Source organism: Ursus americanus, chromosome 36 (assembly GCF_024610735.1).
Source record: "Ursus americanus isolate L20-20 chromosome 36, mUrsAme1.1.p, whole genome shotgun sequence".
Taxonomy (NCBI): domain Eukaryota; kingdom Metazoa; phylum Chordata; class Mammalia; order Carnivora; family Ursidae; genus Ursus; species Ursus americanus.
Genome location: NC_142162.1, coordinates 13,817,309 through 13,832,124, shown reverse-complemented (window position 1 = coordinate 13,832,124; position 14,816 = coordinate 13,817,309). Strand labels below are relative to the sequence as shown.

At 42.1% G+C, this 14,816-nt stretch overlaps 1 protein-coding gene across 1 annotated transcript in view; it reads left to right on the top strand.

Moving 5' to 3' along the window:
* The window catches only part of MYO1E (myosin IE), a gene marked incomplete at its 5' end in the record, with an annotated part of 187,763 nt that overhangs the window by 78,442 nt on the left and 94,505 nt on the right, over window positions 1-14,816 (top strand). Inside the window, 2 exons of the mRNA XM_087859163.1 lie at window positions 7,057-7,146; window positions 9,245-9,339. Of these exons, the coding sequence (XP_087715289.1) occupies window positions 7,057-7,146; window positions 9,245-9,339 (185 nt within the window). The remainder of the gene's footprint in view (window positions 1-7,056; window positions 7,147-9,244; window positions 9,340-14,816) is intronic.

The following is a 14,816-nucleotide window of genomic DNA, read 5'->3' as shown; positions in this document are numbered from 1 at the left end:
TTCAATTTTAGCTTGCCAGATGCCATTTTTTATAGGGCTTTAAAAAATTCAGAATAGAAATTTGATTCAAATGTGTGTTGACTTCATTACGAACGGAGAACTGTGATATGTGCTTAAGTTCCTACAGGATTCAATTTTGTTTGGTACAACTATATAAAGATCTCTTAGTGAAATTACTGTAGAGTTTTAGATATGCAAAGATCTGTGCAAATCTGTGTTGCAGTACCCGAAGGTTTAACTGTGATGCACTTGGTGACTTCTAAAGGCCTGGTGACGCGGAGGACCATTAGAGGTAGGGTCTTTGCTGCTGTTGTTGCATACATTTTAGATTTTCACCCCCAACGCTAGAAGAGGTATAGTTTTCGCATCTGTAGCTTCTGTTTGTTATTTATACCACTCATTTGACTATTAGTTAAAAGCGCCCATATGTAGGCAGCAATACTTTTGCAGGGAATGCCTTTCGCATCGTTGGTGAGTGGGAAGTTCAACACACCAGGATAGACTAATACATATATTCAGTACATCAGGCAATGCTAATTAACAAAATCATTCCAAGACACTTGGATGGTTCTGACCAATACTGTGCTATTTCTTACTTACCACAGGAGATTTTACCAAATCTCTGCATAGTTAAATGCCTAAACCCCTGCTCTTAAGCATTAACAGATATATTTGGATTTGTTAGCTATGTTAATAATAGCATCTTGACTGCGGGAGGTGGTCTACCGCCTACAAATGAAATCTGCCCACTGCCCATTTTATACCAAAGGTGTTATGGAAATAGAGCATACTCATTCTTCTAGTCATTGTCAATGCCTGCTTGCAGTCTACGAAGGCCGAGGTGAGTCGTTGCCACAGGACCATAGGGCCTAAATGAATTGCTTTCTGGCCCTTTACAGAAGCCTTTTGCTGACTCCTAGATACCGGTGCAGGGCTGCCTTTTAATTTAATTGTATGGAAGCAGTTGTTTTCAGTGGTAAGTTTTCTTTTCATTTGGCCAAACTTTGAAATACGCTCCCTTTAATCTGGGCTTATCATCATGAAAACGTGTTAATCACTTTTACGTGCAAGTCCCGTGGCACAGGTGTGCAAGTCCCGTGGCACCCTAAGGGTTGGGTGCAGGCGGTGGGTCTGGACGGTCTGGCTTCGAGCCTTACCCTTCATAGCCTTGGTGACCTCATGGAAGTTTTGTGATCTGCGTGCTTTGATTTCCTCACCTGTAACACGGGAATGATAATGAAATCTCCCACATGAGGCTATTGTAGGGTTAAATGAAATAATGAATGCAGTAAGTAACAGGAAGCATTACTTGTTATTATCATATACGAAGGCAAGTGTGTAAGTTCCTTCCGCATTTCTGAGTTATGTTCCAAAAATTCAATTTTAAAGTTGCTTATTGAAAATTCAAATACATTTTACCATAGAAACTGTTTTAAATGGAGGATCGGTTTATTGACAAGCCCGTAAAAGGTGAATTTCCACTGAATATAGTTGAACAAATTATTTATTGGAATGTTCTTAGAACATGGGCTCAGCTTATTATGTTATTTACATAGAAACATGGTTTTTGAAAAACTGAGTAAGAGGAAAAATGATGTTAGTGGCTATCAGCAGCCAGTCCGCTGTCAAGCTGGACAGACTCACTTCTCCCCATAAAGATAGTTTGCCTCCAAAACTAGGGACTTTCTTTCATGTACCTTCTTAAAACCAAAAACTCTTTAAGGCAATACGTGTTCATTTAACATGATTTAGAAAATGCAGTCAACCCGAAAGGAGAACATTAACATCACCTACAATCCCACCGTAACCTCTTGGTGTATATTTTTTAATTTAACCACATATAGACATGCATATATAAATATACATATACATATACGTATTTGGGGGGTTTCTTGTTAATTTTAACAAAAACGGCATCATCTTGCCTTGCATATTTTTTAGTTTCATGCATACTTCTTGGCATGGTGCATTGTATTAAGTATTCATTGAAAATCCGTTGACTATCAAGATTTGCTTTTTATATTCAGACAGCAGAATTTTTAAATGACTCACCCGGAGGGGGCTGATTACGAGCCTTTGAATTAATGCCTTTGAATCAATGGCTGAGTAATCGTGTGTTCTACCAAGGAAATGAGTTAGTTGACCACTAATGGCTTCGGGTTTTAGAAATCTCTACCCACTCAGTACACGAGAGACTCAGCATCCGTGTGCTTTCCATCAAGAGCACAGAGCAGCTTTCAGCTCTGAGGAAGCTGGATGATTTTTTTGGGTGTTTATGAAATAATACCCGGGGTCTAACTGTAGATCCTTGCCTCCGCTAAGTGATAAAAGCCTCCTTTATCTGTTCAGTGCTGCGGGAATATTATTAGGATAGAGTAAGATTATTTTAACCAAGAGGATTTTTTCCCTCTCACTCCGAAGCTTAATAATTAAGGCAAGAAGTGAGTCGATTTCCTATTAAGTTATAAATTGCTTATTGTATCTCTTCTACGTCCGATACCAGCACACTGCTTCATATCGAAGGTCCACATTTGGAACAATCGATTGTTAATACATTCAGGCTGAATACACATTTCTTTGTTCTACATTAGGAAAAAAAAAATCTGCTTAGAAAATGCTAACACTGTTTACCAATAAAACCCTGTAATTTTCAGCTATTTATCCTAAGACAAGGAGGGTTTAATTTGCCATCCGTTTTTTTCCTGAATGTTGCCACACTTCTTAAAATTACATTCTAAAATACATGAGGAAAACATTGCAGTATTCGCTCTTGTGCTTGGCGAGACATCATTTACAGGCACTTCGCTGACGAAAATAGTTCCTGTGCAGAGCACTCCGCGCTTATTTGGTCCAACTTTCTCCCAACTTGCTTTTACTCAAAGACCACACTCAAGTGTGTTTGGCATTTTCAGCCCTTGATTAGTTGAGCTCTTGTGCCAGACCAACTGGAGCCCAAGGCAGTGCAGTTGTTTGCAGTGGGGTTTGCCCCATGGGCAGTCCGTTCACGTGGAGGGGGCGGCGTGCTGCAGGGACATGTGTGTCGGTCTGGTGGCTGGAGCCGGGGGCTCAGGGTCCAGCTCCACCGGTCTCCCCATATGTGACTTCAGACAAGTCACCTCACCATCCCATCCCTCCTCAGTGATAAATCCAGGGAAGTCAACTAGATTGGTGTGGGTGGTTTTGGGGAAATTCACCGACTATTAAAAACATTTTTTTTAAGTTAAACTCAACTATAAGGCCTATAAGACCTTAACTTATTTTTTAAGTTAAACTCAACTATAAGGCCTATAAGACCATGAAAAACAAACTTACAGAAGTTGTACTACCATCACATTTAATAGAAGGAAGACAATTCTAATACCGCAAAAGTAGAAAGGAAATAATCTAAGAATAAAGGACGGTCCTTTCTATTGAATACATTGAGCTTTTTGAAAACTTCAGGGCATGTTTCTCTTTCTGTCATCCTTGCTGCAAGAACAATGAAAATTCCTAGATCCACCACAAGTGTTTGAGAACCCATCAATGAAGGATCTGTTGGGTCTTCTCTGTCTCATATATTCTGTTAGACAAGATGGCACCTATTTTGTTTTTGTCTGGTTGGAGCGTGTGTGTGTCTGTGTGTGTGCATAATATCATAGCCTCATATCTCCATACATTCTGAAAATTAACCTTGGGCCACACCTTCACAGCCAAAGATTACGTGGGTAGAGATGGTTTACGTTCCGATTCTGCCCGAGCAGCTTTTTCCAAAGGCACACCTGAATTATGTAGTAGGGAGTGGGAGTGAGTTGTCTGGGAAATGACCCAACCCAGTAGGAGACCTGGGCTCTCAGAGAAGTAGCTGAAGTCTCCGTAGACACAGCGAGGTGGAAAACAGGGCAGGCCGTTAGACGAACGATGAGGCCAAATTCACACCTGAAATAACTAAAATATGTGTGTTTTCTTCAAATTCTAAACTAATTCTCTTCTCTCAGTTCTTCTGACTTAGGTAAGTGTGTAGCCACTTAGCATAGACACCAGCGGCATTATTCACCTCAGACCAAACTTTGTTTTTCAGGAATCCTCCCAAATACTATTGACTTCGAGGCCCCTAACTGGGAGATGAAGGGAATAGCTGTAATTTCCCCCTTCTACTGAGTCATTGATTCAGGATTGGCTTAGCATAATCTGACAAAGGTTTTCTTCTCTGTCTTCTTACCAGGCCCTTACCTAGAATTCACGTAGACAACTTAGTGAAAATCGAGACGTTCTAAGATGTTTTTTTCACAGAGCAGATTATTAATATTTAAAAAAAAAAAAAGAAAGTATTGGTTCGTACAGGAGCTCTCCTGCAGCCCAGTCCATGTTTATCCAATAGCCAAGGGCCTGGTGGGTAGGAAGGGCTTGGTGGGGAGCTGATCCCTGTGGCTCATGTCCTCAGGCAGCTCTTTCTTTGCACGCAGTGCTGATTTCTCTAGGACAGGTGGCATTCAAAGCATTCCCTTTACAACTAAGGGAAGATGCACCCTCCTCCATGGAGAGATCCTGCTTGGCCAGGTGTGTTTTCATCTCGAGGTAAATGGACACCTAGACCTCTTCCCTTCTGAAATGAGGATGGCCGCGGCAGTGCTGTATTTCTTGAAAATTGGGTTTATCATAAGAACGACTGTATTTGTTTCGCATGAGAGTCAGAACGAGGGCCAGACCGCATTCATTCAGTTTTCATTTGGTCCCTATCATGTGAAAAAGATACTAAAAAAAATCAGCTAAGGGTTATAGAATTTTGAGTTCCCAAAGAATCACAGAATCTAAATTACACAAGACATAAAGCTCTCAGATGGCGCCCCTGTCCACCCTGAGTGAAGTCCCTGTGCTTCCAACCTAGCATTGCCAGGATGCCTGGTTAAATTTGAATTTCAGATAAACATCAAATTACTTTTTTAGCGTAAGCGGGGGTATGCTTGGGGCGTACCCATTTGGGGGGTGGGGTGGAATATATATATATATAAAACAAATTATTCATTGTTTATCTAAACTTCAAATTTAACTGGGCATTTTGTATTTTATTTGATAAATATTGGCAATGTCACCAATAGTAATAGCAATATGAACAGTAACAATACTTGCTAACTTAGAAAGACATTATAGCTTGTGGATTAAGAGTGGACTCGAGAACCAGACTGTCTGGGTTTGAATCCTAGCTCTGCCACTTACTAGCTTATGACGTCAAGTGAGTTTTGTGGGGTTTTTTTCCGAGCAAGTCTTAAAATTTCTCTATGCCTCAGTTTCCTCATAGTAAAGCAGGAGTAAAAGGGTAGTAGGGATGTCATTAGGGGTTTAATCTGTACCCCGTAAGTGTGTTTGTGTTCGATTGGTGTTCATATGACCAACACTTACAGAGTCCTGGCTACATCATGGACATTCTTACCTGCTTAATAATTTTAATAATAATAAATTTTGCCTCAAAAAACAAGGAGGGCACTACTAATCTATCATTGGCCTCACCTGACTTTGGCACTTGGACTCGGCCATTCTTGCGATTCTTTAGTGATTTTCAGTTAGGATTCCCCAGGTCGTGGGCATTTGCTCTTAGTGCCATGAGCTGCCCCCAGATTAGTGTTGGGTGCATCCCGCTGCTGTTCCGATGGCCCTTTTCTCCTCGACTGCTCTTTCATATGCAGCCTTTCGAGTCAGGAGACCGTTCTGGTCAGTGAAAAGGGAAGCAAAATTGCCACGGAATCATTCCATGTGTCCACCTTCTTGTATAAATATTGATTTTCAAGTATTATCTGACCCGTCCCACACTTGGCTCACTTGTGTTCAGTAATAATACCAAAGCCGTGTCTCACCGATGTTAACACGGGGCACAACCAGCATCTTGAAGCAGACAAATTATGGAAATTGCCGAGCCTTCTATACTGTTGGTTTAATTCTCATTATAAGCCTATCAAGTAGGTGGTATTGTTCCCCATCACCCATTAGCCACAGCTTAGCAACGTGACTTCCCAAGGTCAGAGGCCAGCTGGGCTTGGGGAAACTCAGGCAATCTGACTGGATTCCCTTTGCTGCCCTAGTTGACACCCAGGTCCTTTATATAAATATATAAATGTCCCCTTCGGGGAGGAAATATCACAGCTTTACATCTGTAACTTCAAGTTTTCCAAACATTTTGAAATCATTGATTAAAAGAAACGATTTTGAGTATGCGTATCTTGTTGTGTTTGTTGTTTTCTCTCTCTCTCTTTTTAAATAATTGTTTTTCCTCTGTGAGGGGAGGGAGTTTAACTCTTTCGTCTGTTTTGTTCACCGCTGTATCCCCAGCATCCAGACCAGTGCCTGGTATGTTGTGAACACCCCATTCAAACTGGCCGATTATTGAATAAACGGAAATATTTTTTATGTTATAATAATACATCTATTGGGGCATATTAAAGTGTATTGTATAAAGCAGTTAAGACTCAGCATGAATGCTTTCTCTTCCGAAAGGCCTTCCTGGATTCCCCTGCAGAAATAATACCTTCTTCCCCTACACCGGATCTGTGTGGGTTTGTGATTTTCTGCTCCACATAGCGTCTTACAGATACAACTCAGTTCCCCGTAGCTTCTAAGGAGTAGGACCGTTCAGTTCATCTTGTATCTCTCTATTTGTTAAACGAGTAAGTGAGTACATTTTTAGTCTACCTGAGAGATAGGAGAGTTTCCAGGAAAAAATATTATTTGAGCAAAGGAATGATAACTGCTCTTTTTACTCCTAGATCATTTCTCTTTTGTGTTGTTTTGTGTTTTCCTAGCCATACATGTCACCGGTCTTAAAAGGACGTGCTTCAAATCATGTAAAATACTGATTTCTTTTTGGAGCACCTGGGTAATTAAGCTCATTACTCTTCCTGGGGAGGAACAAAGCCTGAGCTAGTTGGTAATTGCTTTTGTCTTTATTTGTAATCTTTTAGAAAACAAGTATCTGAGCTTTTTTTGTTTGAACAGTCATTATGAATTCTTGATAACATCTGGTTACTTAATTGGAAAAATGTGTAGCCATGAAGATTAACACTGGACCTTAACTGGACATAAATTCAGACATATATAGGATCCGTATTAATCTCAGTCAACCCCTTCAAGCAGATGCCGTATTTTGGGGAAAAGGAAATTGAAATGTACCAAGGAGCGGTAAGTTATAGGCCGCATAATTACTGTAGTGTTTGGGGCTTTTATGATGCATGGGTAATTTTTCTTGAAGTTGGCAATACATTTGCATTTTCTTATTGTGAATTATTTATTGGGGAAACTCAAGTAGGTGACATAGTTTGATTTTTAATGACGTGCTGCTCTTTAGAATACAGCTCAAAAGAGCATAGGACCATCTAGTATAGGAATATTATATACAGAATTACTCAAATAGGATGTAGGACCTACAGCTCGGGTGGGGGGAGGGAAAGTTCCTCCTTCCACACAGGCCACAAAATTCTAAGGACTGAAAAATCCGTAATGGATAAAAAATAAATAGGGTGATGAGAACCATTCCCTCCAAATCAGAATCTTAGTTAAGCTGTGGCTCTGAATGGAACCTGAAAATTGAATCTTTTTATTACTTCTTTATTAATGTGACTCTGGTCCCTATTCAGATCCAGCTCCGTAGCCATTTTAGTTGTGTGATAAAAATAGAAACTGTAAATCTGATGAATATATTGCATTATGTAGTTCAGCACTTCTCCAGGCCTCCCCTTCCCTGCGTCTTTCCCCTTCTTTCCTCTGCAGCAGAAGCACGAGAGCGTTCATTAATCCTGACCCCTGGAAAACAAACAAAAGAGAGCCCACACAAATTCATCAGTTGAAGTGGAAGGCAATTTACCCAGAGCAAGAGCCCACCCCATTGTTGCCAGATGAATGGTTCTGGTAGCTGGAGCCCAAGGAGGCTGCCACGCGAAAGACCTTTGATAATGCTGCCTTTATGGGAGCCCAGCACAAGGGAAACACTGTCAGCGGAGGCTGGGCCCTGCCCTGGCGCCCTGAGCTGCGAGGCCCTGGGGCAGCAGGCTCGGAGCGGGCTCGGCATTCTCAGTGACAGCCAAGGCCAAGGCGGGGTGGCTGGGAGTGCTGGGCATTCATGCCGTTTCTCTCCCGTTCTCTGAAAAATGATGTTACCTGAGTCCCTTTTGGACCATTTATCTCTTAAAAAGTTCTCTTTAAAAAATTTGCCCTAGAATTTTAAAAAATACATTTATTCTTAACTGCTAGTGCTAAAGTGTTGTGAAATTGGTAATTGCTGAATGCTAGGTACCTTGTTCTGCCACAACCATAATAAAACAACCCTGGGTGCTGACTGTGTGTTACTGTGCAGCCCCATTTCACAGATGAGGAGAATAAGTTCAGTCCGCAACTCTGTTGAGTGTGGGACAATATTATCCCCACTTGAGAGATGGGACCAGGGAAGGGTAAGACAGAGTCTCAATGTCTTCTCACTGGGTCTGCCATGTTCTTCACTCTTTCATGTTAGATAGTCTTAAATGTAAGGCAAGTTCTTTCTTCAGCTTTATAGCACATGATGTATTTTTCTTTTCAGTAATTTTTGAGGTAGTGCTGTTCAACTTCAGGAAATTGAGGGAAGTGGGGCCGAAATCATCCTGACACGATGAATGTATTGGCCAATTTGTATTCAGGCATAGCTAAGGTAAGGTAGCCCATGAGACTAAAGCACCAGGAGAATATCTTGGTGTGGTAGGATTTTTTTCCCTGCCCATTGAGATGAAGCAAACTGGCCAAATCAGTTTATCCCTTCAAAGAACTACCCCTCTTGCCCTCTTCTTAGAGAGAATGTTTAGGTTTTCTCCTCCTTCATACACAGTTTCACTTCATTTCCTCTGGGCTTCCAGCATCTCCAACTTACCTCTTAGGAAAAAAAATGACGTAGGAATTTAGAATTCTAGTAAAAGCCAGATCCAGGTTTTTAGTAGGCCTCTCTTAAGACCTGTTGGCCAGATGTCTTCAGAAGCATTTAGAGATGGAATGTCACCTGCAGAGGCGTGTGGGAGGAAGGGTATGGTGCCACAGCGTCTGAAGACGTCTTCACGTCTGAAGGCTGAATCACACACCTGCCCACGGAGGAGTCCTTCCCAGTCCCGTCTGCGTTTTCTGAGGTGTGACTCCCGCTGACCTTGGCCTTGAGGTTGGAACTGTATTGGGCAAATTCATTGCTAAGACCAAGAAAAGAAATGCGATGTGTTGCTCTGTCTGACCATGGTTTTGCTTTTGTTTTTTGCTTCTCTAGGCACAGTATGAAAACCCACCACATATCTATGCTCTTGCAGATAATATGTACAGAAACATGATCATTGACAGAGAGAACCAGTGTGTCATCATCAGGTATGGGGAAGAGCTTTATTAGGAATAGAGGGCGTGAGACCTTGCCAGAGTGAGCGCTCCCGGTCAAGGACAGTGCCTTTTCATAGCTGCTGGTGTCAGAAGCTGGTCAACAGCAGGTCGTCTGCTTTGCCTTGCTTTATTTTATAACTCCAGATCATAGGAACTTTGCTTCCATGGGGTCGTGGTTTATACTGCTGTGGCTTAGGGCATTAAGGCTCGAGGGCACATGGTGCTCGCCTGACCTCTCTCTGATTGGGCCCTGAACTAGCATCGTAAGACATCTCTCCTCCCATTTGACCATGGCTTCACTCTGAATTGGAGATCCTTTATGTCAGGAGGACAATAAATGTCCTTCGCTATTTTATCAGCTGGAGTCCTTTTCCCTAGGTCCCTCTTTTTCCTTCTTTAATAATTTAGTAGTTCAAGTTTGAACGTTTTTAGTATACTTTGTCATTTGCTTTTAATCTTCTGAGGGCGTCCCTGGCACACACCGGCCTTTGGTGTCTACAGCTACTCTCAGAATCCTTCTAACCCAAGCCAACTCTGAGTCTTTGCTGGGTTTAAATGCTTTCAGGATTTTGTTTATTATTATGAACGTTCTCAAACATACAGAAAAGAGAAGCACCCATATTCCCATCACTTAGAACTTGGCAGTTATTAACATTCTATCATACCTGCATCGATCTGTTTAGTTCTTCCATTTTTTAACTGAAGCACTTTGGAAAATTTTTAAGCTCTGGATATTTACAGACAAAGGCAGGATGAGAAAGAGTATTTTAAGAAGCTTCTGTCAATCTCTCAGTCAGCTTGTACAGATAGTACGTATAGGGCCAGTCCTCTGGTCCTTCTCTCCTGCCCCTGCAGGTTATTTAAAGCAAATCGTAGGTTCAGAATCATGTCCCTTGTCACTGAATTAGGGTGTGCCTCTCAACGATCATTCTCATCATACCTGAAAAATGAATAATCCTTTTAACATTATCTACTGTTACCAGTGTTCCAATGCCACATCCTGCTTATAGTTGGTTTGTTTTTATACTCAGGCGCCAAACAAGGCTCACACATGGCTCTTGGATGTATGTGTCTCAAGTCTCCTAATCATTGACCGTTTTCTCTGATTCTTTGGTTTACTTGGCACTTGTTTGTTAAAAGAAAAATTTGTTTGTCCTGCAGAATTCTCCACAGTCCGGGATTGGCTGGTTGTGTAGCGTAACATTGCTCTATCCCCTGTATTTCCTGTAAATTCGTAATTACATCTGAAAGTTTGGTCAGGTTGAGATTTACTATTTTGGCAAAAATGTTTCATCCGTGATTCTGTGTGCTTAATGCCTATTGGTCTCTCTTTGTGTGATCTTCAGATTACCAGTGGGTCCATCCATTATAAATTCTCATTTCACATCATGGTTTAATTAGTGGTTGAAAAATAGCTATTTTCTAATTCTGTTATTCTTTCTACATTTGTTACTTGGAAGTCTTTTATTTGGTTACCCTACAATATAATTTATTTAGGAAAACTAGATACAAGGCTCGATTTGTTGTCTTTATTTACCAAGTTCTGAGGCAGCGAGTTGATGCCCTAGCAACTCCCAAGGTAAAATGTTATTTTCAGTATCTTTCCAAACTAATAGATTTTAAATATCTTCCCTGTTTACTTACGTAGTGATTTTTCTTTGGGGCTCAAATGGTCTTGTCTTTGGCCATTGAGAGCCATTTGTATTGGTTCCTGTGTCCCTTTGACAAGACCCCAGTAGATGTGGATAGTTTCCTTATTTAAGATGTCAGGATCTCAGGGTGCCTGGCAGGCTCAGTTGGTGGAGCATGTGACTCTTGATCTCAGGGATTTGAGTTCGAGCCCCACGTTGGGTGTAGAGATTACTTGAAAGAAAGAAAGAAAGAAAGAAAGAAAGAAAGAAAGAAAGAAAGAAAGAAAGAAAAGAGAAAGAAAGGTATCAGGCTCTCTTGTGCATTTTCTTCTGAGCCCTGGAGTCAGCTATTTGACCAAAAAGTCCTGGTTCATTTTCCCAGAAAATGGCACTTAGAGACCACCAATCTAGTCATTAAGGGTGCTAAAAGGCAAAGAAAATGAACTTTTTTAAGAAAAACAATGAGGGGCGCCTGGGTAGCACAGTCGTTAAGCGTCTGCCTTCGGCTCAGGGCATGATCCCGGCGATCTGGGATCGAGCCCCACATCAGGCTCTTCCGCTATGAGCCTGCTTCTTCCTCTCCCACTCCCCCTGCTTGTGTTCCCTCTCTCGCTGGCTGTCTCTCTCTCTGTCAAATAAAAAAAAAAAAATCTTAAAAAAAAAAGAAAAACAATGAAACATGAGTTCGTACTGATAATTTCCAGTTCATTTTTAAGATTGTAGGGTTTTTACTTCTTTGATGTTTATAAGAATGAGTGCGAGTGAGGGGAGGGGCAGAGGGAGAGAATCTCAAGCAGAGTCCCTACCAAGCACAGAGCCCGACTCTGGGCTCGATCCCACCACCCATGATGAGGTCATGACCTGAGCTGAAACCAAGAGTCAGACACTCAATCAACTGAGCCACCCAGGTGCCCCTGTACCCCATTTTTCTTATGCTGAAAATCTTGGTTCCTGATGACATTATCACAATTATTTGCTTTATACTGTGTGTTAAAAGTATAAATGTAAATGAATAAATATCTATAATAGATAAAGCAAATAAGTAGTTTTGTTAATGCTTTAAAATAACTTCCAATATTATTAATAGTAATACTGAGTTCACTTCAAAATTTGTCACTTTTTTTTTAAGATTTTATTTATTTATTCGACAGAGAGAGAGACAGCCAGTGAGAGAGGGAACACAAGCAGGGGGAGTGGGAGAGGAAGAAGCAGGCTCCTAGAGGAGGAGCCTGATGTGGGGCTCGATCCCAGAACGCCGGGATCACGCCCTGAGCCGAAGGCAGACGCCTAACCGCTGTGCCACCCAGGCGCCCATAATTTTGTCATTCTTCTTGTCCTTAGGATGCACAGTTAAAATATTGGGTTTTAAAAGAATCCTTTTCTGTGTCATTTGTGCCAACCTAACCTAAGAGTTAGGTTCATTTATTTTATTTTGGATTTTAGGGGTTTAACATTTTGAATTTTGATTTTGTTTTATAATTCTATAAAACATTTACATGATTCCAAAGTCCAAGCTGTAAAGCAGGAACACTGAAGCCTTTCAAGGTCAATACAGATTTCGGGTATTTCAAGGTAAATACGGACTTCGTGACATTTTGCCTCTAAATATTTCCACATATATCTTTGGAAAATAAAAACATTTTCTTTCTCGGGCGCCTGGGTGGCTCAGTCAGTTAAGCGTTCCGACTCTTGGTTTAAGCTCAGGTCCTGATCTCGCGATCAGGGGTCGAGCCCTGCCTTGCGCTCCAAGCTGATGTGGAGTCCAGTTCAGATTCTCTATCCCTCTCTTTCTCTGTCTCTAAAATAAATAAAATCTTAAAAACAAAACAAAAAACATTTTCTTTCTTAGCACCAGGACCATTATCACAACTAAATAATTAATAGTAATTTAATATCATCTAAAAATAAGCGGGCCACATTCCAATTTCTTTGATTGTTACAAACATGTCCTTACCTGCCGGTTTATGTAAATCGAGGAACACTGGATGCATGGGGTCATGAATCTTTCTTTCTTTTTTATTCTACCATAGTTTCCCTACTCCCACAATTGTTTTTTCATGATGTTGACTTGGTGAAGAGAGCAACCCCATTTCCCTATAGACACACCTTCTAGATTTGTCTAATTGCTCCCTGATGGTCTCATTACACTAATTCCTTCAACTGGATTTTCTGTAAATTGGAAGTTAGATCTAAATACTTAATTAGATTCAGGTTAAGCCCCTTTGGGAGGGGCACTTGGGTGCTGAAGAGTTATTGCTTAGTAGGAAATGCTTCTGTGTGATTCCAAGTGGGTGTCACTGACCAGTAGATAGGTAGGATGTGTTTTCTTGACCGGAATTAAATGAGAGAATAAAAGGCGAGTTTTCTGACACACTCCCTTGCCCTTTGCCCTTCCTTCTGGGACCCTAGTGAGATGAGAAGGAAGGAAGGGAATGGTCTTGTTGCCCGAGCTTCACAAGTCTGGAAGCCGCTTCAGGGACCCAGCCCACATCTCTCCCCCTCAAAGTCCCCCTCACCGTCCCTGCAGGTGCGCAGGCACTGAAGCAGGACACGTGCCTTTTCTAGAATCCTTTTTCAGCTGTTCAGGTGGCAAAGACTTGAAGACCCTGCTCCAAGGATTTCTGCGGTGGCGGCTACGCTGTAATTCAGGAGTTGGTAGAGCAGGGAGCTCCTGACACGAACTACCCAGCGTTAGGCCCAACTCCCCCGGTTAAGGCAGAGTCCTGCAGAAGGCTGTGTGTACTTCAGACTCCGGCTGCAGGTTTGGGGGTTCCCAGGCCACCCTCACTTCTGACCAGCTGGATTCAAGTTCAGGGGTTCCCACCACTCCCTTGGGTTCAATAACTTACCAGATTGGCTCAAAGAACTTAAAAAAGTGCTATGCTTGCAATCCCAGTGTTGTTATAGCAAAAGGATACGCATCAGAACCAGACAAAAAAAGGTCTGGGAGGGGTCCAAATGTGAAGCTTCTGGTCATCCTCTCCCCCTGGAGTCATGGATGGTGTTACCTTCTTCCAGTTATGATATGTGAGTTGGCAGTAGCCTTGCCAACCGGGGAAATTTACCCAAACCTGTGTTATGTACAGTTTTAACTCAGTCCCATACTGCCTGCACAGCTGACCTTAGTCTCCAGCCCCGCATGAAGTTTCGGGCTAATGCCTGTAGTCTCTAGTTCCTCCAGGGGCCAGTACTTCTATGATGCTTTCCAAAGCCCTTACCATAAATCATTGTCCAGTTCCCAAAGTCCACAGGCAAACAGAGGCACTCGAATCCAGGGCCCTTAGAAATTCCCTCCTGAGGCAGAAGGCTAAAACCTGACGTCCCTTTGTGTTAATTCTTTACTACCTAAGACCTGTGCTTCATCTGCTCTGAGAAAGTAGTTGTGCTGTCTCTGAGGTGCTGTGGTTCCCTCTCCCCAGCCCTGGGATTCTGGGCAGCAAACCTCACACTTGTCTGGGCTTCAGTGCCTTCCTTTATGGGTGAACTGGTTGACCAGATGACCTCTGAGGTCTCTCCTGGTTTTGGAACTCTTTCTTCAGAATAATACTAGAGGGAAGGGAAAACAGGGAAATGCCATTTTTGGTAGAGAGGCCCAAGTTTGCAGCCACTGATGCTGGGAGAGCCGAGGGCTGAGTGGAATGCTGCTTGCCTGAATGCATTTGGGAACAGAAAGCAAACCCATTTTCCTGGGGGCCGGAAGAGAAGCCTGCTCGTTGTATTAAGGGCTCCTGCCATGGCTGCTAAGATGGGGAGTTTTTAGAATCATTTCATTAGGAAGGAAAAAATTAATGATGACCTCCTCTCTCCCATGTTCTTATAGACCTTCACCTCCCAGTT